Below are 26,155 nucleotides of genomic sequence, written 5' to 3' on the forward strand. Positions count from 1 at the left end.
CCATGAAATGGACGAACCTGAAAGTGTTGTCCTGAGCACAGTAACCCAAACACGGAAGGAGAAATAATAGTGATCTCAGTTATATGTGGAATTGAGAAAAGCCAAACCCTGAAATGAAGTAGGGCGGTGGCCGTCAGGGTCTGGGGGAGGCAGAGGGGGAAATGGGGAGAGGTCGGTCAAAGGGCTCACACTTCCAACGATCAAATGAATAAATTCTGAAGACCGATGTTCAGCATAATGACTATAGTGAACAACACAATATTATACTCGAAAGATGCTAAAAAGAGTAGATGTTAAATGTTCTCGCCACGAGGATAGGAAACTCTCAGAGGTGAGCGACGTGTTGATTTGCTTGGTGGTGGGCATCATTTTGCGTTGCATGCATATATGAAACCATCATGCTGTACCCTCTGAATATATACTATTATATTAGCCAATTACGCCTCAATAAAGCTGGAAATAAATGAAATATGAGTACAACATATAATTTTTTGTAAATAAGTAAATTGAAGGACATGTATTTATTTGAGTGATCAACCGATAGTAACAACAAAAATGCCCGGTGGGTTCTGTGAAAAAAAAAAAGTGTGGTTTATATCTCTAGGATCTACGTCTCCTAAAGCCTATGTGGTTTTTGTGTTAGATTAATATTCAAGAGAATACTTGATTTTATTTTTTATTTTATTTTTTTTAAGAGAATACTTTATTAAGTGAAAATAAGGGCAAAGCTTAGGACAAGCCCGGCGATTTCTCAGGACTGTGCGGGAAATGTGGGATTCGCAGACTTGGTTTACACAGCAGTGTAAAGATTGCGGATCTTTGCTGGGATGGCTGGAGGGGACGGAAGGACACATGGCAAATCCCACGGCGGACGACGTGGCCACAGTACAGCGAATCCCACCCTCACTGCCACCTGCAGAACCTAAGAGCTCTCGGGCTCCGCGGCGGGGGTCCCTGTGCCCTGAGCCACTCAGACTTGTGTGCACGTCCCTGCACATGCATCCATGTTCTTGGGCTTTTCTTTCTTTCTTTCTTTCTTTCTTTCTTTCTTTCTTTCTTTCTTTCTTTCTTTCTTAGAATTCTTTTATTTTTTTATTTTTTTATTTTTTTTTCTTTCTTAGAATTCTTTTAAAAACAAAATTATTTATTTATTCATGAGAGAGAGAGAGAGAGAGAGAGAGAGAGAGAGGCAGAGACCCAGGCAGAGGGAGAAGCAGGCCCCATGCAGGGAGCCCGACGTGGGACTCGATCCCGGGTCTCCAGGGTCATGCCCTGGGCCAAAGGCAGGTGCTAAACCGCTGAGCCACTCAGGGATCCCTCTTGGGCTTTTCACAACTGGAAACCTTCAGCAAGGACGGGGTGGGACTATGTTTTCTAAAGGCAGGCTACAGTCAGTGGAAGGAACTCCCCAACACAGATTCACCTGAAAAGGTTGTTTTCTCCCCAAGCCAAGGAGACAGGGCAGGGACAGCCCCTCAGGAGGAGGCCATCCATCCCACTGACCCCTGGAGCTCCTCTGGAGGCTGGAAATAGGAGCTCCGGGCGTTAGTAGGATGGCCTCCTCCTGAGGGTCCGTCGCTGCCTTGTCTCCTTGGCTTGGAGATGGTCGTGTCCTCCTCGTGTCCTCACCTGCGTGTCCCTCTGTGCGTGCTCTGTGTCCTCGTCTCCTCTTCTCATGAGGACACCAGTCAGGTTAGGTTTGGGCCTACCCAGAGGACCTCATTTTTCCTTAAAGTTCCTGCCTCCAAATGAAGGCACATCCCAGGGTCCTGGGAGATGGGACCTCAACATATCAATTCAGCTCATCACACCCTTGCTCCGACGGGCCCCAAACTATGTGCAGGAGTTTGCTCGACAACGTATCCCTGCCACATCGCACAACGTTTGGAACAAAGAAGAGGATAAATAAATTTGAAAAATTAATGGAGCAGTAAGCTCCGCATCAACCTGGCGCGGAATATCGCTGTCATGTTTGGAAACGCTCTAGGGGGCCGTGTAGGAGACGGACACACAAGTACCCGCCTACGGATCATGCGGTCTGTGGTCACCCGGAATGTGCCGTGTGTCATGCGGAGCTGTGAGCGCCTCTGTGTGCGTGCACGTGTGTCATGCAAACACGGACACCTGTGGGGGTGATCGGGAGCCATCGGCTTCCCTGAATTGCGTCGCTGCGAGGGTAGAAGCAGAACAGAGCCCTCGCGGGTGGGGATGGAGGAGTAGGAGAGGGTGCTGGCGGCCACCAGCCTGTCGAGCCCGCAGTGGGCACCGGCTTATCACGCGGGTGAGGCCTGGTGGGGCAGCTGATGCGGTGAATGCCCGGAGCCCGACGGGGAGGGGCGTGGCTGGCCTGGAATCCAGGCGGGGCTGGGCGCCCGGGGGGCTCGGTGAGTTAGGCGTCTGCCTTCAGCTCAGGGCCTGATCTCAGGGGCCTGGGATCGAGCCCCGCGTCGGGCTCGCTGCTCCCCAGAGAGTCTCCTTCTCCCTCTGCCCCTGCTCCTGCTCCCTCGCTCTCTCCCTCAAATAAATAAGTAAAATCTTAAAAAAAAAAAAAACAAAACAAAAAAACAGTAAACCCAGGAGAGGCCGGCCCCGGTGTGTGCAGTGATGACAGGACCATGATCCGGCTGGAGGGAGAGGGGCGGCCGGCTTCCGTGAGGCCCCACGACTTCTGACCGTCTTGGGTGTCGAGCCTGGATGCCCCGGGGCCCCCGTGAGGGCTCGAGGGGCTGCAGCTCCTGCCAGGGGCCTGCCGAGGCGCGGCGGTGGCGTCTCACCAGCCGGTGGCATCCCGTGTGTCTACTACATCGACGGAGGTAAGAAGCTCGCCTTAAGGAAAAAAGAAGAAAGGAAACTCATTTCAGACCCTTGAATGGGTGCAGCAATGGTCTAGGCTGCGACTAATCCTACCCCAGGGGGATCCCGTGGGGGCAGCAGAGGATGCGGCGGCGGCAGACTCAGCTCTTGGGCTGCCCCGCCTCGCCCTGGGCCTGTGGACTGAGCCACCGCCCGGCCCCGGGCTAGCAGCGCCCTGCACCGCGACCCCAGGCCTCAGAGGACACGGCTGGTCACGTTCACCCGCAGAAGATCCTCTCTGCTTGGCCTTTGGGCTGCTCCCCGATGCGGTGGCCCAATGCCCGGGCATGCTTGTCACCGTCTCCCAGTCCTGCCGTCTGTCCCGGGCCCTTGGCCCATGTCTGATAGAGGCGAGGCTCCTCCTGCCGCTCCTTCTCCACACAGACGGATGTTCCCGCGGCCAGGAGTCCAGGGTCGCGGCGTGGGGCCCCTCGGCCACTGCAGGGGGAGGAACACAGAGGACACGCGGCCCCCACCCTGGGCACCCTCCCCGGCAGGGCCGCGGCCCTGGGTACAGAGTCAGGACTCAGGGTTGGGGGGACTCATTGCGCTGCTGCTGCTGCTGCTGCTGGGGAGCTCGGGCCGGGAACAAACAGAAGCACAGAGACCCTTCACTTTGGACTTAGCCAGCCTGTCCTGAACGCAGTGACCTGCCAGGATGGCCTACTCCAGAAGCCTGGGTCGGGCGGGAACACACTTTCGGGGAACCTCCTGCAATTCGGGCCGGGCCCAGGCTGCCCCCGCGCAGGAGCCAGGCCTTGGTGGTGGGAAGGTGAGGGCACTGCAGCAGCCCGTCGGCAGCCAGGGAAGGGGCTTTGGACGGATGATCCTTGCTGCAGCTTTGAAATGTGAGACGGATTTGAACAGGCAACGGTCAGCAGCGCCAGGCTCGGCATGGGCAGCGGGGGGCAGGCCCTGGCCCGGGAGCCAGAAGGGGGCTGGGGGGCGCCAGGCGGGAACGGTTGGAGTCCCACACCAAGAAAGTGGGCACCCTTCTCGGGGCGATGCGGGGCTGGGAGGGGGTCGTGAGTCAGCTCGGGCACCACGCAGACTGCTTTCACTTCTCCCCAGTGGCCCCGTTCCGGGCTCGGCTGACAAGTCAGGACTCAGCAGCACAGCTCTAGGACTGGCTACCCCTGGGAGGAGGGCCAAGGCCCTATTGTGGGCGCCTCTGGCCACCTGCACCCCCGTCTGGTGACGCCTGCCCTGTGTCACGGCTCCTCGGCCACGTGCCGGCTCCAGGCCTGGTTCCCAGCTCTGTCTGCAGGGCCCGGGCTGGTGTCAGGCACGTGCTGTCATTCGTAAGGTGGGTGTGAATCATACTGAGGGCAGCTGATGTCCTGGTGCCACGAGGGGATGAGCACAGGGGCAGGGGGAGAGGAGCACAAGTGGGGGCCTCACTTGGGCAGGGCACGGGCAGCACCTGTGCAGACGGGGTGGTGGGCAGCACAGGGCTGCGCGACCCCAGCTTGGCATCTGCATAGATTTTGCACGAAGGCCTCAGGTCCAGAAGGGTCTATGGGAAAAGGGATGTCGCGCACTGGGATCCCTCCCCGGGCCCACTGCTGTCCTGCCTGTTTTGGTGTGGCCAGGATTACACATCTGAGAGCTTGCCACTTGCACAGGCCTGCGGGGTGGGGTGGGGCATGTCGATGGTCTAGACCCCTGCCAAAGAGCTCGCGGGCAACCAAAGGCAGAGCTGAGGGGGTGGGTGCCCAGGACATCTCTGGAGCAGGTGCATTGGGAGCACCCTGGAATCCCTTAGGGGTCATTACAGTGATGAGAGACTAGATGTCCTGTCCAGACGTGGAGCTTCGGGTGCGTCCACTCGGATCCTGTTCCCTGCGATGTGCTTGTCTGTGGGCAGAGGCAGCGGCCCTGTGGCACGTACAGAGCCACCGCTGTGTCCTGGCACCGCTTCCCCCCTGCTTTCCTTCCTCCAGAGCCCTGAAGGTGCATGATTCACCCGACAGACACCGCTGAGACTCCCCCAGCCCCTTGTGATGGCGAGGGTAGCGTAGGGTGATGCCCACTATGTGGAAGTTTCTACTCTGTTTATGGGTGTGCCGTGAGCTTCTGCTGCGTGCCTAGTGCTCAGCGAGCTTCCAGACAGACAGTGGGGGTCATTGGAGCTTCGCGGGTCACCCACAAGACACCAGTCAGCAAGCAATCATGCGTGTGCCCAGGTCATCGTGGAAATGTCTGCCCGAGGGGTGCCAGGGGAAGACGTGACCAGGGCCCCCCACGTCATGGTCAGGTCAGGCTTCGCCAACTATGCGCCTGTAGGATGCAATTCCTGGGCAAGTGAGGAGGAAGGGGCTTCAGGGCGTCGTGGGCGTCGTGGCTCGAGGCAAGAGGCGCTAGGCCCAGGCCCCTGAGCAGGGAAGGGCGTGCGGCCTGCGGGGGCTGAACCGAGTCATGCCCATCCCAGGACAGAAACCCGGGCCGGCGTGGAGCCTGGGAAGACGAGCCAGGCATCGAAAGGAGGACACCGGGCCCAAGAGGCGAGAAACCACTTTCCTTTTTGGAAACAGCACAGGGTGTACAAGGGGAGGCCAGAACGTGGAGAAGGTGGTGACTAGAGACCCAAGAGGAAGGAGGAGAACCGTCGGTGTCACTCCCGAGAATCCTCACCCATGCCGTGAGCAAAGAGTGAGGCCAGAGAGGGAGAAGGTGTGCAGGACAGAGCAGGCCTAGGGAGCTAAGCACGACCGCCAGGGCACGTGGAAGGGGGAGTGTACTGGAGCCCAAGAAGGCACTTTTTGTGGGGAGGTCTTCCTCCATGGCATGCTTCTGAAGAGCCTCTGGGTAGTGGGGTTGTTGTTGTGGTGGTTCATTCGTTTGTGTTTGCTTCTCCCCGAGGGTCAGTATGTGAGTAGAAAACTTTTGGAATCAGTGTCTAGAAATCTCTGTACATAACCACACATCGTACGGTACGTCGATCCGTGTATATGTATATTTGCGCGCACATCGAGGCAGAGTTCTGAGGCTCTTTGTCTCATGAATTCCCAGGGTAAGAACTGCCTCTAACTTCCATTGTTTCTTCAAAGTCCAAAATAAGGCTTAGACTCGCCGGCGTGAGCTCAACGTGTGTTCAGAAGATGGTGGCGTTCCCTAGTAACATGACTAACAGGTGGAAGCATGACATTTCAGGAGCCCTTTGTCGTATTAGATCTTTCCATTTACTGTTTACGAAACAGAGATAAATGGAACACCAGCCTCTGAGTCACGTCGGTTCCACGTCCACAAGAGCACCGGAAAACGTAACGACTTCTAGATGACTTTCTCCGGGTGACAAGCAATCAGCTCTTCCAAGGAATAGGTTTATGAAATTCTTTAGGCTCCTTCGGGAGGGTGGGTAATTTACAGTCTGTGTTGATGGTATTAATGCTTTCTGGCTTCTTAGTCATCACAGTTAAAGAGATTTAACTACAGAGAGACTCCCAGCAATTTATAGGGATGATTTTCTAAAGACACAAGAAATCTGGCTTCATGTCAAGCGGGAGCTCAAACAGAGCGCTCTCAAGAACTTTAGCGTTTCCAAATGCGTTTTCGCAAATTATCTCAATACATCGACTCCATGTTTTTCCAGTTACATAACTAAAGTGAATGAGTCACAGACAGACATAAGGCTGAAATGTTTGAGAAGCACAATGTGCTCAAACCCCTCGTGTCATGCCTGAGAAGTGTGGGGCTGACAGAGGTTAAGTGGGAGAGGAAGTGACGGATGCATTATAAATAGAATCCTCAAATTTATAGTAAAGCTATTTGAAGAAAGTAGAACAGACTGGCCGGTTCTATTTTGGCTCAAAGAAGGTCGTCTTAACTCTAAATACCCCGTGGGTCCTACATCTATTTTTACCGTTGGCAGCAGCGAAACCTTGTTGAATCTCTGAAAGCAATGAGTTTGCCAATGGATTAAATTGCCTAATTTGGCAATCTTGGGAAGGGTGAGCACTACCAGTTCCTGCAGCCGTATCTACAGGGACAGCTCAGTATTCCTCACCGCGAGGCTTTATGGGTTTCCTGACCTAGTTTGAGATGTTCCAGAAATGAAATGCATCTAACATTCCCGCAGAAAGACCCTTTCCTGGCAGATCACATTGAGGTGTCCTTTGCTTTTCGAAGTCCAAAAAATATTTGAATCCCCTGATTTCTCCAGACGACCGTCCTGTGTTTTTACATGTGAAGAATAAACAATTAAGAGTGCGTTAGATACCCTCGACTAATAGACAAAGACATGTGTTGATGCCTGCCAGTATTAAATCCTCTCTCGGCAGAATGTTTCTGCTTGGTATCTCATGCCCACTATTTATGTCAAGTCCTCACTACTGCCCCATAATCTCTCACTTCCAAAACGACTTACTTATTAGAAAACCAAATCCAGCAGACTCTGAAGAAATACGGTTGAGACCTAAGGAAGACTTTGAAGAAAAAAAATAAGCCAGTGATGATGGATGTTCAATCACTGATAATTATACAGAGTGTTAAACTAGGATTATTAATAGGTTTAGAGTGACGGCATCGTCTGTTGAATTTCTTCTCTTCCTAGACGGTTTTAGAATTAAATATATAGTATGTGTATTAAAAGGCTTGGTTTCCATTGCTGCCATAGCAAATCAGCACAGACACAATGGCTTAAACCAACACGAGCTTATTATCTACAGTGGTCTAGGTCATAAATAGGTCACACAGGCTCTGCTGGAATGAAATCTAAGTCTACTAGGGTGTATTCCTCCCCGAGGCTCTAGGGGAGATGCATGGTCTTGCCTCTTGCAGCTCTGTAGGGGCCACCCACATTCCTTGGCTCGGGGCCCCTTTCTCCATCTCAGGGTCAACAGGGTCAGCAGCCATGGCTGCAGTTCTCACGTGACTCTCCCTGACTTCCTTCATAGGTGCCTCCTTCTCCCTGACTCTCTTCCTCTGTCTCCCTCTTCCATTTGTAACCATCTTTTTGACCACATTGGGCTACCCCATCGTCCAGGATAATATCCCTTGGGTCGATAACCTCATCTCATCTTTGAAGTCTCCTTTCTCCATGTAAGGTGAGGTAGACACAGGTTCTGGGGTTTAGGATGTAGACACCGTTGGGAGCCATTCTGAGGTCACGAAGGTATTCAGTCAAATTCTTTACCTCTAGATCTCATCCTAAATCATCCAGTTTCTTGGCAAATCTATTACAATATCCATTGGCTTGTGTATCTGTCAGCTTCCTTTAAGTCGGTGTGTGATGATGAAACGCCGGGACACCTGCTACCCCAATGTTTATAGCAGCAATATGCACAATAGCCACACTGTGGAAGGAGCCTCGGTGTCCATCGACAGATGATGGATAGAGAAGCTGTGGTCTCTGTATACAGTGGGATATTCCTCAGCCATTAGAAACGACAAATACCCACCATTTGCTTGGATGTGGATGGACCTGGAGGGTATGATGCTGAGTGAAATAAGTCAATCGGAGAAGGACAAACATTTATGGTCTCATTCATTTGTGGAATATAACAAATAGTGAAAGGGAATAAAGGGAAAGGAGAAAAAATGAGTAGGAAATGTCAGAAAGGGAGACAGAACATGAGAGACCCCTAACTCTGGGAAATGAGGTGGTAGAAGGGGAGGAGGACGGGGGGTGGGGGTGACTGGGTGACGGGCACTGAGGGGGCACTTGATGGGATGAGCACTGGGAGTTATTCTATATGTTGGCAAATTGAACACCAATAAAAAATAAATTTATAAAAAAAAAAGTTGGTGTGCGATGAAGGAACAATTGACTTTATAGTGTAAGGTTGCTATTAAATGGCAGCTTTGAGATTAGCCCAGGCCTATGGAATGAGACAGAAAAAGTCACAACTGCAAAGAATATGTCTTATATAGAACAACCCCGACTCAACACCCCAAACAAAGAGGATGTGATGATGTGTTTATTTTCCACAGACAAATTAGGAAATCCATGCACATTAATCCACTCTGGAGTGTGACATGTTTGCATGGCTTGACTCTAACCATGGACAATGAATTTTATATATATGTATACGGCCTCACGTTTGTTTTTGTATAAAATGAATCTGTAATTACATATTTTTGAAGCTAGTTATACTATCTTGATATACATCATTGATTATTTAGGTAGTATTTAGGTCGTATTTATAATACTAATTATCTACCTTCCCAGTATTTTTACAAATTGCCTCATATATACCAAACCGAAGGTCAGCAGATCACTGTCCATAGGCCAAATCTGGCCTATAAATAAGAATGATGCTTACATTGTTCAACATTTGGAAAAACCATCAAAGAAGAGTAATAATTATCTTTCTCTGGCTGACTTATTTCACTTAGCATCGTATACACTAGTTCCATCCATGTCATTGCAAAGAGCATGATTTACTTCTTTTTATGGCTGGGTAATATTCCATTACATATAAAACTTTGGGGTGGGTGACTTCACCTATACGTGTAATATAAGAAACAAAGCAAATAAACAAAGGGGAAAAAGAGGGAGGGTCAAACCAAGAAACAGACTCTTACCTACAAAGAACAACTCTCCAACAGCAGAGGTGAACAGTTGTAGCAGGAGCCGCATGACTAGTAAACCCTCAAATACATCTGTCTGGTCCTTTAGAGATGAAGCGTGTTGATTAACACAGAACTGGCATTTTTGTGGGTTAGAGGTGTGGAAAACATGGTAGGCGAAGAGGGGATTTATTTATGTGCAAGGCTAATGTTGATGCACAACTAAAATGCAATCGCATCCAGCTTTTGAGAGCAGAACCACCTGAAAAGAACCTAATTAAGAAAAAAAAAAATAGTTTTAAAGCCACAACAAATAAACATGGGATTGGGTTATGAGATTTTCAGCGAGTACATGTAGGTGAGCTGCCTAGATTCTGGGTTTTTGAATTCAGAAGTTACTTATCTCCCGGTCATTGTCAGCATTAGGCAAAGAGGTAACCTATATCTAATAGGATTTGTAACATCGGCTCCCCAAGGGAAGCAGGTGCTGGGAGAGGGCGCCTTCCAACAAAATATCAGAATAATGAAATGTTCCCTGGAAGCAGCTGTATGCGACTGCGGCGGTTAGAACCACATCAATCCAAGCAAATAGGCAGATCTGAGTGGTGTATTTCCTCTCACAGAAGATTATTTCAAACAGTGACATAAACACTGTCGCAATTGGTTACAGTCAAGGTTTGGCTTTTAACTTTAAATGGATCCTGCACGTTTTTAAACCCGAGATTTCAAATTGAACACCCCGACATCAGAAAGCTTGCCTACATATTTCACTTGATGCTGGGTTTCCTCCGGGTAACGGAGTGAGGAGGGAATCGCTCTACCTGCCACCCCGGGCCCGGTAAACCCCGCGCCCCGAGTAGCGCTTGCAGCCTGAGCCCGCAGCCCTGGTGCGCACAGGCCAACCCCACCTGGGGCAGCCAAGGTTTCACTAACAAGCATCACTCACTTTGAAGATAGATTTGGCAACTGAGATGCAAGATGATTACACGATGCACAACCGCAGGTGGCATTTAAAACGTGCGTCAGGGACACTTACACACGTATCCATATCACCTCCGTCAGCCAGGCCCTGATGGGAGTGCTCTCGGGCCCAGTTTCCAGACTGGAAAGTAGAGGCTCCGACGGCCCAGCAAGGTGGAGCCGCACACAGCGGCCTGTGAGGCGCCCAATCCTGCGACACTTCTGCCTTTGACCAAACCTGACCTGTCGCTGGGTCCCCTTCAGACCAGAGCTTGACCGCCCGAGAAGACTCGCGCTCCCTGACGACGCGAGGTCTTTAGTCCGAAGTAGATCCCCCCTGTTTCTAACAACTAAAGGCCCCGGTGAGACGGAGGGTGGGAGCCCCGACAGCTTAGGCAGTGAGCAAGCGCGTCTGATTTTGAAAGATTTAAATGTGCTCAATAGACGGCTTTGCCCAAACATGATCTTATTTCGTTCCAAATCTCTTTGGCAGTGTTTGCCACCATCCCCCCAAACACTGCTCTCCTTCCCGTGGGTGGGGAGGGCCCCGGCCGTGGATTCCGTGGATGGGACCCTAGACACAGGGGATGCTATCCAGCGCGACAGACAGTGCAGATGAGGACACTTCAGGTGAATCAGAATCACGGAGCGTTTGAAAGAGTAGAGGGCAGGGGGGACCACGTGCCTATTTCTTATCCTTGTATACTTCATTCCGATGGAGGGCCTGATGACAAGAATTCAGGGATCAAAAGGATATCTGCTCTCTTATCCATCATTCATAAAGAGAATAAAGATGCCAAGTCTGGGTGAAAGGCTTCGTCCCATCAAGGGTGACTGTCGCGCTGAGTCCTTTCTGGGCCTGAGGGCAGCTCGTCCATGACCTCTGCCCCAGGACCCCAACCTGACAACTGTCGGTGCTCAGTTGTGAAAGCGGCTCGGCTCTAGGACAGTTGCTCTGTTGGTTTACAAGGGAGATTTTTTCTGCTTCTCTCCTCCAGGCTGACTGGCATGAACCTCCCTTCTCCCGTCATAAGTAGCAAGAACTGGCTGCGACTCCACTTTACATCGGACAGTAACCATCGACGCAAAGGATTTAACGCACAGTTTCAAGGTAAGAATGCCCCTGTTGGGTATGTCACAGACGAGTGGGAGGTATTTTGGTCTCTTCACCCTCAAACTTTAGGATTCTGTTGCTGGAGATGGAGCAAGAGATAAAAGTTTAAAAGTACCCTCTAGCTCCTGGATGAACAATTAACTTTGGAAATTCTCCAGATACGACTAGCAAACTTCCCCGTGAAGCTTTATTATTGTGACATTATGTAATGTATTTTGTTGTCCTGCTTGAATTATTACCAAGTTTTAATCAGTAAGTCGGTAAATATGTAATAGCGTTCATTGTAACCCGTATACACCTAACCAGAAAATAGCTATACTTGTCAGGTTGCTTTCTTTATCCACTCGCCAAAAATGGCACAGCATATAGGTTGCATGAATGTGCATAAGTGCATCATCGTATCACTTGCAGCTGTAAAATATATTCCCAGTACATAAAGCCAGCTACCTGCTTCAATAATTTACAGGTAAGTGAACATCAAAAGAAAAAAAAAAAAACAGGAGGGTTTTTTGTTTGTTTTGTTTTGTTTTTAGCTGAGTGAAATGAAGCCTGTAGTCACTGGCATGAAGGTTGGATTTTGAAATTTCCTCTTTGTATCAAATTTCTTGTGTTTATACCTGGATAGTATTGTATTGTTGCCCATATATATTTTTTTTAAGATTTATTTGAGAGAGAGAGAGAGCAGGGGCAGTTGCCGAGGGGGAAGGAGAGTGATAACCGCAAAGCTGATTCCCCTCGAGACCAGAGTCCAAGAGGGGACTGGATCCCAGGATCCTGAAGTCACAACCTGACCTGAAATCAAGAGTCACCCACCTAAGCGAGTGAGCCACCCAGGTGCCCCTCCCATATGTTTTTAATGATCAAAGATCCTTATAAATACCATTTAAAGGATCCAACTTATTAGGGGACCCATTGAACACAATTCCACTTTCCATTTACAAGTAACAATAGTAAGACTGTGTCAGAAAAGCAGGAAGCGCCCCCAAGCAAACTTCTCGTGCTTCCCCCAAATCATGACTGTGAGGATTATAGTTCATTTATGACCACATTCCCTGAACACTTGCCCCATGCAAACCAGGAGTCCAAGATGAGGAAATTATAAGAACCCCCATGTTCCAGAAACTAGTAAGTCAGAAAGACTGTTTGCACAAAATCCCCATGAAAGGCAGAATGAGAAGTGAAATCATGGTAGCCATTTCGGGAGATTTTAGTAATGTTCCAAGAAATGGCCTGAATGTGTCCCATCTAAAACACATTTTAAAACCCATAAGGCCTTCATTGTGTCCTTTCGGACAAGAAATAGAAAACTAAGAGTAATTTGCAGAGAATTAAATACAGATGGTGCTGAGGAGCACACATGGAGGTGAGCAGATTTTATTTGCCACCTGGGTCCCTGGGGCATGGGAACCTTCACAGAATGTGCCTGGCTTAGAAGGCAGGGCCAATTTTGTTTTACCAAAATGCAGTTTATCCGTCATCAAGATAATTGCCCACCTCACATTGTCTTCTGATGCTGCCAGAAAGTTCTTTCTTTTATCCTCACTCACTGCAAACACACTGCCTTCCAAGTTTTATAGGAGCCATACCAATTTGTTTCTTTTTCTTGGACCTGGGCAAGGCTGATATCAGTTTTCAGACCTGCCTCTACTTGCCTTTATCTTTTAGGGCCATATACTACGTCTATCGTCATGATTCAGTGTGTATATATGATACGTATATAGAGTGAGGAAGAACACAATGGGGGTGCGAGGTGGGGTCACACGGGGACGTGGTAGGTGGGGGTATGAAATACTCCACGTGGTCTTGTAGGAAAGTCTATCTGAGTCTTATCTATGTCAACCCACATCCACAGATATATCTATTCCTTAGAACAATCATAAATTAATATTCAGAAGGCAAACTGATGGACCAATAAGTTGGCAGGTAGATCAATAGAGTCATTTCTAAACCGTTGTTTGATTTCCAAAGGTCCTGATCCTGATTAATAGATAGGCATTGAACTACAGAAAAAAATCCTAGGTATCATTCTTCCAACCTGATCAGTGAATTTGGCATCTGTACCAGTGGTTGGAAGAAAGACCAAAAGAATAAAATAGCAAATTTGAAGAGGCTCCAAATTGGTAGATATAAGTAGCATTCCAGTTGTCAGAAAATTATAATAGCTTAAACATATCAGCCACTGATAAAGAAATAAGTAAATATACGTAATAAACAATTATATATAATGACATATACATAATTACATACATAGACGTTAAAGAGTGATGACTAGAAGACTTGCACACAATCCAAAGATATAAAACGGTGAAGAAATTCAAGAAGGATTGAATGTGGCTTAACAGTAATATATTAGAAAACATCTTCAGATTGACTTTGAGGTTCCACTCCAAGACAAAATGACTTCAGGGCGCTGCCATATTTTTACCGTCATTAACACATAGACCTTATTTCAAAGGCGGCATCATGCCTAAGACCATACCTAAGCACACCATATACAGAAGATCGGGGTCAGTACCAGAGGTCACCCTTTTGAGAAGAAAACCTACCAAATGGAGAATGATGTCAAGAACCCTTCAAAAGAGGACAGGAGCACACTTAGGAGTGTGGTAAATGTCATGTAGGAAGGCATCACATTTATTGTTTCTGGTCCAGAGGGCAGAAATATCACTAATTAAGCTACAGGTGGTCCTTCCTGCTGATTCCAGAACAAGCCTGTGGGCTCAGAAGGCAGGAGATGGAGCAGTAGCTCAGGATGAGGCGGGTCCCCGCTCACAGTCTGCCATCAGCCACCCGCCTGACCCTCGGTCTGCATGACTGCACAACCAGGAGCAGTCACGGTTTTCATCCCACAGGCCAGTGGGAACCTTCCTGGCACACATGGGAAAAATGGGCTGTTCATCTACGTCTTCCCTTTATTCTCTGCCTAAATCAAACTCCAGGGAACCTCAATTTATATTGTACTTTTGTTTCAACTAAACAAAACAAACAAACAAAAAAAAACACTGTTATTACCAACACAACTGCAAAAAAGAAAAGCATAGTAGACGAGCAATCCAGAAAATCAACAAGAAAAACAATAGTAGTCGAGAGAACGTGCATAGTGTTTACCAAATGCTGTTTTGATGTCTATGCATATATTCTGTCAAAGAATCTGAATCTTGGATTAGTCGGGGGAGGAAAGGAACACGTTTTTAGAATTTTAGAAGCAAAATATTAAAATTTTATATTAAAATAGCATTCATAATACAATAAATTATAATAATTAATATCAATAATATCAATTAATTATAATTAATATCGATAATATTAATTAATTATAATTAATAATTAACAGTATTATTAATAATATATTAATATTAGAATATCGCCATGCTCGCTGCCTTTCACATATACTTATAGTCATATTTGTCACTTGTGGTCACTACTGAGGATATACAATCTCCATCAGTATTCCCTGGGGTAAATATGATTGCAAATTACACGGGATCCCTATAAAAATCCTATGTAATTCTAAGCTGCTAATGAAGCCTTCTGGTGATAGCTCTTGGTGACAAAGTGCTTCTCTGTTCAGGAGTCCCATGCCTCAGAAGACTTTTGTAACTCCTAACAACAAAGCACATCTTTTTTAACTTGGTGCTTTTCGTGGCCAGATAAACAACCACTATAAAATGAGTCTTCGACTTTCATGTCTACGTTCCTTATTCTTTGAATTCTACGCTTTGTTCTTTGGCTTTTATCTCTTCAATCATGCTATCAAATTATGCCAAAAGTAGTAGTGAGCTTGATTGACAAGACTGCTCTGTAGTTGCTACTACTAAAATATATTCGCTTTGGAAATAGCATTGTGAACAAGGAGGTGGCAAATGCAATAAAAGCCACTTGATGTATTTGCAATATCTTGTGCATATACTGGGTTCTCGTGGAATGACAGATTTATGTGGGACACATTATTTCTTTAAATCAGCTGAAAATTGAGCCCATTTTTTATATGTTGCCTCCATCATTAATTATAATTAAATAAGTGCCTTGTTAGCACAATCAGTCATGTAGACATTTTTGATGTCTACAAGATGGATTTTTTAAAGATATATTAATATTGAACCGCAAATGCCTCTTTCCTATTAAGTAGCAATATGTGTTGAGCTCCAGTTTTACATATGTTTATCTGGCTATTTATAAAAATACAATTTTCACAAAATGAAATTTCCATTGATTTCTGAAACCAATAAATCATTTTGAGTGTTTGTAATAAAGTCCCAGTTTATATAGAGAACACCTGTCTCATAAATCAAGGGGAAACCTGACCATGGATTTAAATCTTGTGTTGACACAAATAATTAGCTCTCTTTTTAGGTGATAGCTCTATATAACCAATAATTTTACTTTTTTATTTAGAGTGGCGAGCTTTATATAAAACGAGGGTGTGTGTGTTCTTAAATATATGCCTTGGAAAACTGGGAACTCGATCTTCTCAGATTAATCCAAACTTGGATGACACATATGCTTGGTCATTCTCCAATGCTCACCCGAGATACACCTGCAAAAGCTCTCCCTGAGGTGATAGACATGGGTCCGTCTCTCCCTTTAGAACAGTAATCTTGCAAAATAGTAAAGGCTGTAATCTGGAACCCAGAAGGCCCTCAATTAATATATGTTGAGGACAAGAAGGAGATTAAACCAGCTGCTCATGGCCTCCCCGCGGCCCCCGGGACCACTGGTGGGCAGAGCTCGTGAGATGCCCTGCAGGTGGACCTTGCTCATCTCTATGACAGGGACAAGGTCTACTCCTCTCAGGAGACCTTTCGGGTAGGTAAGGGACACATCGAGTTTTAACCAAAATAAGTTAGCGAACTCTGATCTCATACCATCTGAATAATTCTGAAAACCTCTAACCCTCTAACAGGAAAATAACCCCTAGTATACATAACTTCACTCAAGTCAGATACACAAGCACCTTCCCTTAAGCATGTATGTTAACTTCTCTCGGCACCGAAGATTCTTGCAAAGTGCCAACTCCAGTCCTTTAAACATTCAAAACAGATGCCAGTCTGTGTGTTCCAAGCTGCTGAGTCTTGGCCTCCACTCTTCCGTCAAGTACTTTCTGCCTTGTGTGTCTTGCTGTCTCACTCTATAAGATCTATAAGATTTATATATTTAACAACATTTACCTCACAGAATCCTTGTGGATAGCAGAAAATAAAACATCAAAAAATGAAGAGAAAGTGTAAAAGTGTCACAAGTGCTCTGCAAGCTGCACTGCCATTGGTAATCCTTCCTCGTGCTGTGTCTGCCCAGCCTAAACTAACTAGCACAGCTCTAGATCTCAAGTTTTAAGAGATATTTTTAAAAGCTCAGAAATGGGCAGGCGTGGTTGGTGGACAGCTGAGTGGGCGCACCGCCCTCCGGCGTTCTCCAGGCATTCTCTACAACCAGCACCTAAGGCATGGGTGTCTAGAGAATGGACGTCGACGCTTCATACACAACTGCCAACACCACGACTCCAGAAACGACCTGAGTGTCCATCGACGTAGGCCAAAATAAGAAATTTTGTATATTCATACAACGGAATATTAAGAAAAACCAAGACAATCCGAGCTGCCTCTACAAACAAGAGTGAATCTCATAGATGCAAGACTGAGGAAAGGATCCAGACACAGAAGCGTGCACGTTGCAGTGTCCATATAGATCTGAGTGGAGGGGCGCCTGGGCGCTCAGTCAGGCAAGCGTCCAAGTCCTGGTGTCAGCCCAGGTCATGATCTCAGCGTCATGAGATCGAGCCCTGCATTAGGCTCGGGGCTCAGCACAGTCTGCTTGAGCTTCTCTCTCCCTCTCCCTCTGCCTCTCCAGCTTATTCTCTCTCCTCTTTCTAAACATGCATAAATAAATCTCAAAAATACATATAATGATATAAATAAGAATTCAGGAATATATATATAAATATATATGAATTTATATGAATTTATATAAATTTATATAAATATATAAAATATATAAATTTATAAAAATATATATATTATATTTATATTTATATTTATATTTATATTTATATTTATATTTATATTTATTTATATTTATATAAAATTGAGGAATCTAAAACCTAAGTATTTAATGGGTGTCCCATACTGGAGGAGTATCTTACTGTGTGTGTATGTGGATCATATTTAAAAAGTGTTTGAAGAATACATATAAGAGTATAAATAAGAATTCAGGAATATATATATAAATATATAAATATATTAAATATTAAATATAAATGTTGAATATAAATATTTATATAAATTAAATTAAAAATAAATTTAAAATAAATATTAAATATAAATATTTATATAAAATATATAAATTTATATATATAAATATATATTTATATTTATATTTATGTAAAATTCAGGAATCTAAAACCTAAGTATTTAATGGGTGTCCCTTGCTGGAGGAGTATCTTACTGTGTGTGACTGTGGATCATACTTACAAAATGTTTAAAGAAAATGCTCAGAACAATCCCTTTCCAAGAAAATGGCAAGTTCTTCAGACTTTTCTGACAAACAGGGCCGGCCAAGGCTACCTAGCGAACGCCTACTCCGTGTGACGTGGCCACTGCAGGTGCACATCAGGAGCCCCCACCCGCGCACAAGGGAGGGGTCACGGCAGGGATGTCGCACAGATGGCAGCGTCAGATGCGCACAGGACTGTCGTCTCTGTCCGGCGTCCTCCCTTCCAACCCTAGTTTAGCGATTGCCTCGCTGCGCTGCTCCCACTGTTGCCAACCGGAACATCTTTCTTTGGGCGCCAGTGATTTATTTGTGTAAAGCAGAAACCCCAGCGAAGGAAGGCAGCCTGGAGGACAGCTGGGAGTCGGCGGCGACTGCATCCGTGTCCTCAGGTTGATCTACTGAAGCGGGGAACTTGGCACAGTGCGGGGGGAGCAGGTGCCCAAAGGATGGGGGGCTGGCGGGCACCATCAATCTGGAACACGAGGCTGAGGAATGAGTAGATCTGTTCATGAGGAATAAATGGGGGAGGGGGGGAGGGGGGGCTCCAGGACAGCCCGGAGCTAGAAGGTGGTGCTGGAACGAAGCTACGGAGAAAGGAAAACGAAACAACCGGGGCAAGGGAGGAGCTGCCCGGGGCAGCCGGGGGAGCCCTAGAGGGCCAGGGCAGCCCGGACCCCAGGATGCACCCCCGGGACCCCCAGGACCCCCACCCACAGGAGCGGCCACTGCCTGCTGCGCAGGGCCTCCAGGGACATCAGCGTTTCCAGCCCTGGGCACCCTCTCCGTCCACCTGCATCCCTGACCCCAGGACACCACCGCTGCTCTGGGACGCCGCGAAGCATCTGGGATTCAGGTGCAGGGTGCATGGGGTATGGCGGGCCCTGGGCCTGGGACACGGGACCCCAACACGGCAGGTCATGGCTCAGCCCCGGGTCCGGAAGGGAGGTCAGGGCTGCACGGTCCCCACTGCGTGTGGGTGCAGTCATGCCCCAGATGCCCCAGGAGCGGCAGGTGCGCGGGCCCTGACCCCTCCTATGGGTGGGCGCCCTGGAGGAGGTGACACACAGAGAGGAAGGGCCTCTCCTCCCATGGGCGGGTGCCCTGGAGGAAGTGACACCCGTGAGGAAGGGCTCTCCTCCCATGGGAGGGCGCTCTGGAGGAGGTGACACCCTCAAGGAAGGGCCTCTGCTCCCACAGGTGGGTTCCCTGGAGGAGGTGACATCCGGCAAGGAAGGGCCTCTCCTCCCATGGGCAGGTGTCCCAGGGGTGACACATGGCAATGGGCAAGTGCGTGGGGGGGAGCTATGGCTGGGCCAAGGACGGCCCTCCTGAGGGCGCAGCCCTTGAGCTGAGGTGCCCATGGCTGGGGACGTGGGGGAGGGAGCAAAGCAGACAGAGCAGCAGGTGCCAGTCCCCTGAGAGGAGCCGCGCGGAGGCAAGAGGCAGAAGGGTGACAAAGCACAAGGGACGCACCAAGGCCCAATCGTTCCGGGCCCTGTGGGGGCGTCAGCAGGGCGCTGGGTTAGGCCCAAGGGGAGGCTTCGCAGCACCGGGAGTGGGAAGGTGCATTGTCCGACGTCCATTCTGAGCACGTCGTTAAAGATCCTCCGTAGAGATGCGGCTCCGTGCACTCACGCTCGGTCCCCTGGGGCACGTGGCCGTCCCCGCGAGGTCGCGGGTGGGCATGTGCTTCCTCCTGCCTTCTCTCTAATCTTGGTTGTTTGGCCACAGCCTGAGATACGGAACAGGTCACAGGCCTGGAAAATCACACCTCCTGCTCTATAACGTCGAGGGCGCACCTGAGCTAGAGGGCTCGGTTGAGGGGGCCCTCCGGGGGGTTGCGGGGCTGCCGTGCTGGCTCAGGTGATACGCACCTTTAATGCTCTCATTGGTCCTAACGGCCATTTGGCCAAAAATCTTTACCTACTGCACCGCCTGGTCTCGGCCTGGCCGTGTAACGGTTTCTTAGACGTGCCCTGCGTGGCCTGTAAACGAGGGTATGCAAAACAGGTGTGAGTTTGCCTGTCTCTTTTCACAAGATATTTAAAAACCCCAAAGGTAAAAAAAAAAAAAAAAAAAAAAAAAAAAAAAAAAAAAAAAAGAAAGAAAAGAAAAGAAAAAGAAAAAGAAAAAAAGAAAAGAAAAAAAAAGAAAAAATCATTCTGAACAGCTGTTCGGCGTCTACTAAGGATCCAACGAAGGGAATGGGCTCAAACGTCAATAGCAAGTATTTTGACTAAACATTGAGGGTAATTTCTTGCTAATGTTGAAATAAAAAAGATATTTCTTGAGGAAAGTATGCAGCGTCACTCATCGGAGACGTTGACTTAATAGATGAGTCCTCACCCCGAGGCAGCCCTAAGGGGGTAAATGAACTTTTGAGTATGTTCCAGGCTTTTGATGTAAATCAACGCATTCTCGCGTATCGATTTATTTTAAGGTCAGGTTGGAAACGCGAGCACAGGATAAATCCTAGTCGTCGGGTGTGAAACCACTTAAAGTACAACCTTCCTTTTGCTAAGCGTCACGACGTGGTTCACCCTGGAAGACTGGGAGGCAACCGTGTTACTCGGGAAACCGCGGCTCCCTGAGACAGACCCGCGCGTGGCAGTGGCAGGTGGATGGGACAGGCTGGCGCTCGGGGCCGTGGCCCTCCTCTCAGTGGTCACCGGCTGAAGGCGCCCCTGGCCCCACCCGGGGACACGCGCCCTGGAAGCGACCCGGGGGGCTGCAGTCGCCCGAGCCAGTGGCCGTGGGGCCGCCTGCCTCCTGCAGGAAGTCGGGCACATGCCTCCGAGGATACGCGCAGCCCTCCCCATGGGTGCACGTGTGAGTGTGAATCGGGTGGGAAGCCACGGGGAGCGGGAGACGCGCGCCAGGCCGCGGCCCACTAGGTCCGTGCACCTGCAGACGGGCTCCCGCAAATCGCCCCGGAGCCTGGCAAGCCGGCGGCCACCGACTCACCTGCAAGGCCTTTCCTTACCACCACGGGTCCCAGGGGCGTCCTCCGAGGGCCCCTTGCATCTGGGAAAGGGTCCCAGTGCCGGTTCCTCTAAAGGTGCCCCTCTGGCCGCGGGAAGGCCTGGCTTCCTGCGTGGAGACCTCGGGTTCTTTGCACTGTGCTTGTGCACGATTCGCGAGCCCGAGAACATAGAGGGGATTTGGCCAAGGCCGGGCGAGCTACGAAGCACAGAGCTCTATCTCCCCACTCGTGTTTTGAAATCCGCCTTGAAACGAAGAGGAGCTTAGTTCTCACCGTGCGCATGTCCAGGGCCGCAATCCGGTTTATTGTTCCCATTTTCGCTTACGGGTTATCTTCATGACACGATGAAGAGCCACAGCCTATGGATGCGGGCGGTCCACGCGGCCCCGGCTCTCCTGCGAGCGCCTCCCTCCTCCCTCCTCCCTCCTCCCTCCTGGAGTTCCCTGAGCATTTAAGCTCCAGATCTTCACACCTGCCCAGAGGTAGGCCAGGTAGCAGCTTCGGCTCTGGGTGATTCACGCGTTTGCTACACGAGGTGCTCAATCTATATTTTTTTTTTCAATATATTTTCAAATGCCGTCCCTGAATATATTTCAAAGAGCTGTATCTGACCAGCCGTAGGTGACTGTTTGTTGGACGTACCACTAAATTTTATAGAAATATGCAGCGAAACGAATACGGATGTGCTTCCTTCTAGAGAAATGTGTACAGGCCTTTAGGATACTGATGTCGACATGTGTTTGTGAGTCACCCACTCTGCACTTTTAATCCGGTGGTAACTTTCCTTGGCTGTATGTGTTTGGTGTGGTTTGGTTTTGGTTTTGGTTGTTACTGTTTTTTTTTTTTTTTCCTTCCAAAATGTTCAAAAGATTTCCAGGTTAACTCTTCTCATGTTATAAAAGCCCCTATACTCCCCCAGCCCAGGGTTCAAATCTGGTCGTGCCAGGTCCCTGGGTAAACCTGCAAAGCAGGCACCAAAGCTCCCAGAGATAAGTCTCCAGCCTTCCCTTTCAAACTCATCTTTTTTTTTCTTTTCTTTTCTTTTCTTTTCTTTTCTTTTCTTTTCTTTTCTTTTCTTTTCTTTCTTTCTTTTCTTTTTATTTTCTTTTCTTTTCTTTTTCTTTTCTTTCTTTTCTTTTCTTTTCTTTTTCTTTCTTTCTTTCTTTCCTTCTTTCTTTTCCTTTCCTTTTCTTTTCTTTTCTTTCTTTTCTTTTCTTTTTCTTTTCTTTTCTTTTCTTTTCTTTTCTTTTCTTTTTTCTTTTCTTTCTTTTCTTTTCTTCTTTTCTTTTCCTTTCCTTTTCTTTTTCTTTTCTTTCTTTTCTTTTCTTTTTCTTTTCTTTTCTTTCTTTTCTTTTCTTTTCTTTTTTTCTCTTTTCTTTTCTTTTTTTTTTGTTTTCTTTTCCTTTTTAAAGATTTTATTTATTTATTCGTGAGAGACCCAGAGAGAAAGGCAGAGACACAGGCAGAGGCAGAAGCAGGCTCCATGCAGAGAGCCCGATGTGGGAGTCGATCCCAGGACCCCCAAAGGCAGACGCTCAACCGTTGAGCCACTCAAGAGCCCCTCAAACTCATATTTTCATCCACATTCTAGACACCCCCTTATAGAAACACTCAGTGCACCCGGATGCATCATCCACTCCCACCCTGGCCCTCATTCCCATCACCAGCGGTGGCCTCTCTGGTCTTTGTCATCCTTCCTCTTCGAAGAAGCCTTCCCAGCCTCCCTGGTCAGCAGCAATCATGGGTCCATCGGTACCCGCACAACACTCAGCCTTTCCTTACAACTTTTCTTTGAACCTTTATTGCGGGAACGTTGACAAATAAAACTAAATGTTTGAAGTGTGCCTCACGATGATTTATTTGCACAGTATGAAAGGGTCTCCCCCAATAACTAATGAACATACATCCAGAACCTCACATACTCAACTTCTAAAAAAATTTTTTTGACAACATCATTTAAGTTCTACTCTCTTAGCAAATCTAAGTTGTACAGTACAGGACTCCTGGGTGGCTCGACGGTTGAGCATCTGCCTCGGCCCAGGGCATGACCCTGGGGTCCTGGGATCGAGTCCCACATCGGGCTCCCTGCAGGGAGCCTGCTTCTCCCTCTGCCTGTGTCTCTGCCCCCCCCCTCTCTCTATGTGTGTCTCTCATTAATAAATATATAAAATCTTAAAAAAAAAAAAAAGTCATACAACACAATGTCATCAGCCGTAGTGGGTACACATTAGATCCTCAGACCTAACTCATCTTAGGACTGAAAGGATGTACTTTCTACCAACCTCTCATGATTTCCTACACCCCCAGCCCCTGGGAACCACTTTTCTATCGTCTACTCTCTGTTTCTGAGTGTGACTTTTTTTCTTTTTTTTTTTTACCATATACGTCCATCACACAATTGCTTGCTGCACAGTTGTATGCGAGGATGGTAAGGCTGTTGTTTGGGTTTTCAAGAGCAGAGCGCATTCGAATTGCATCCAGCACCCACAGAGTGATCTGCAGGGGGAAGGCTCACTTCCTGTTTGTTGAGTGAATAGCACGAGGCCCAAACAAGTAAGTTAAGCCCCCGAGAAGAATATTCTGCTCCGCGTCCCCTGAAGCAGTAGCACGGGATGTGCAGGGACATGGGCACATGGAGCCTGAGCACCCCTGCAACCTGAGCAAGCTTCTCGTGTCTTCCAACGTCTGTGCCTCCATCTCCCCAACAGCCCCACAGCTGCCCTGCGGGCCGGTCACGGTCATGGGTCATCCTCGATGGGGAAGCTGCACGAGGGCCGTGCTCCTGTGGCGCCAAGCCAGGCTGCTTTAGCTAGTGGCATGTGTGTGTGTGGCCCATGCAGGGGCTGGCTCGGAGCCCCCAGGTTCCCATGGCCTCACTGTCGCTCCCCACCCCAGCTGCAAGTCTCGGCATCCCCAGGAGGTGCGGGGCCTGGGGCCGTGGGAGCACAGCCACAAAATCACAAGTAAGTCTTCCGAGGGAGAAAGCTGGTCGCTTGTATCAGGAGGCCCCGGAGCTCCCTCCCTCTGATGCTCGGAGCGGTGCCCTGCGGGGGGTGGGCGGCTCGGCAGGTGCTCTGGTTCCTCCACGCCCCAGGGGCAGGAGTGGAGCCTGTGAGCCCAGGGCAACATGCAGACGGCTCCGGGGGATGTGCCGCCGCCTTTGGGCCCCAGAACATCCGTGGGTGGTGGTCGTGCGCCTTCTGACCCTGGACGCCTGTGACTTTGCACGGAGCCTACGGGGTGCTCTGCAACCAGGTGGGTGCAGTAACTATCTCACCATGCGTACGTGTATCAAAACATCAAGTCGTGCACCTTGGTTTTGTTTTTTATTTGTCAGTTATGTGTCAATAAGGCTGGAGGTGGATCAAGGTAAAAACAAATAACTAAAATTGAAGTTGGAGTCGAATTCACTCAACAATTTGTTGCATTCACTCAACAAATATAGACCAAATGGCATTTTTTTCTAACACTAAGCAATCGAGTTCCTCTTCATGGTAAGTTAATTGTGCTCACATACGTCTAGCCACCTTTACAGTAAGACTGCCCGGATAAGTAGAACAACATTTTTTTTGTTTTTTTTTTTTTTTATAATTCACTAAAAACATACTATTACAGATATTCCTTTTCATTATTACCTTTTTTCAGAAAATTGCAATATTTATCTCTGACCAGTAAGTAATTGACTCAGCTTAAAAGCCTTAACCAGGTCAACATTAGAGATCTCTCTCTCTTCTAATCGTCTACAGGTTGAAATGGTTGTGAAGACCAGGATATCGCACTTTCCTTAATTCAGCCATCAGTCTTGCCTGTGTATTAATGACAGCTGGAAGCTTTTAGAAAGCAACCAGATACTATGATTTTTGTGATTTAGGCTGAGGACTACCATGCCTTTTTTTGAATTCTTTAAAGCTTTCTTTAGATCATTCCAATGTGGAGCCAGAGTTAGCAGGATGATGTGAGCTACCTATAAGAGTTCTGAGACAATTGCCGTCCCCCTTCTCCATGGGGGATGTTCCAAGAACCCCAGCAGATGCCTGCAACCGGGCAGTATTGAGTCCTGTATGTTCCTCTACATGCACACCCATAATAATAATCTTTAGTTGTAAATTAGGCGCAGTAGGAAACTAGCAATAACTCATAATAAAATAGGACAATTACAACAATATAGTGTAATAAAAGCTACGTGAATGTGGTGTCTCTCTCTCCCTCTCAGAATATCTTGTCCTGTACTCCGCCTTCCTCCTGTGCTGCTGATAGGAGATGATAAAACACCTACTTGATGAGGCGTTCTGGTGTAGAGTTAGGCTATGGTCGGCCCCTGATGCTGTGTCAGAAGGAGAATCATCTGCTTCCAAACCGCGGTTCACCATGGGGGGCATCTGGGAATGTGGAAAGTAGAACCCCAGATAAGGAGACTGGTGTTCTAGTTCTACAATTTACCTCACCACCAGTAAACAGCAATGCTTTAGCAGGTGATGCCTGTTGCATAATATTTTTAAATTAAAAATTAAAAATCTAACTGCTACATATATATATACACATATATATAAAGATAAATATATTAAAATATATATACATATGTTAGAAATCACCTTGGTGTATGAAGAACAAATATACTACTCTATTACTAACCGAAAAAAGTAATTATTCATTTTTTATTTGTTTAATAATTTATGGGAATGGCAGGCACAGAATGTTACCTATGAGCTCATTTAATGGACATCTTAATTTTTTTAAAGATTTATTTATTTACGTTAGAAAGAGAGTGTGCATGTACAGGTGAACACACGTGTGAGTGGTGGGGAGAGGGGCGGATCTCAAGCGGACTCCCCGCTGAGTTGCAGAGCCTGGCTCGGCTCAATCTCAAGACCACAAGATCATGACCTGAGCCAAAATGAACAGTCTGATGCTTATAGCCAACTGAGCCACCAGGTGCCCCATCTTGTTAGTATTTTTAAATCATTCTATGTAGTCCTACAAACTCTCTAGCATCCCCATTATTTTAACTTTTAGTCTTTAGGATGACTTAAAACATAACAGCTTATATTGGTTAATTCAACCTATAATGCAAAGGTACAAAGATTCACATTTTTCTCAATTTTTTTTTTTTTGTTAGAATGTTCTCTTCTTTGTTCTAAGTAATTTCTCTTTTTCGTTTTCCAAATAATCCATATGCAATTCCAAATACAGAGACCAAAGTTTATGAAATAGGTTATATTAATGAATGCCAGTGTTAACCTCAAACC

The 26,155-nt window shown here is 47.6% G+C and overlaps 1 protein-coding gene across 1 annotated transcript in view; it reads left to right on the plus strand.

The window, feature by feature from the left end:
- CSMD1 (CUB and Sushi multiple domains 1) overlaps positions 1–26,155 on the plus strand; it is a 1,869,137-nt gene that overhangs the window by 1,169,166 nt on the left and 673,816 nt on the right. The window contains exon 6 of the mRNA XM_049095299.1: positions 11,322–11,434. Within this exon, the coding sequence (XP_048951256.1) occupies positions 11,322–11,434 (113 nt within the window). The remainder of the gene's footprint in view (positions 1–11,321; positions 11,435–26,155) is intronic.

The sequence above is a fragment of the Canis lupus genome, chromosome 16, assembly GCF_003254725.2.
Source record: "Canis lupus dingo isolate Sandy chromosome 16, ASM325472v2, whole genome shotgun sequence".
Classification (NCBI taxonomy): Eukaryota; Metazoa; Chordata; class Mammalia; order Carnivora; family Canidae; genus Canis; species Canis lupus.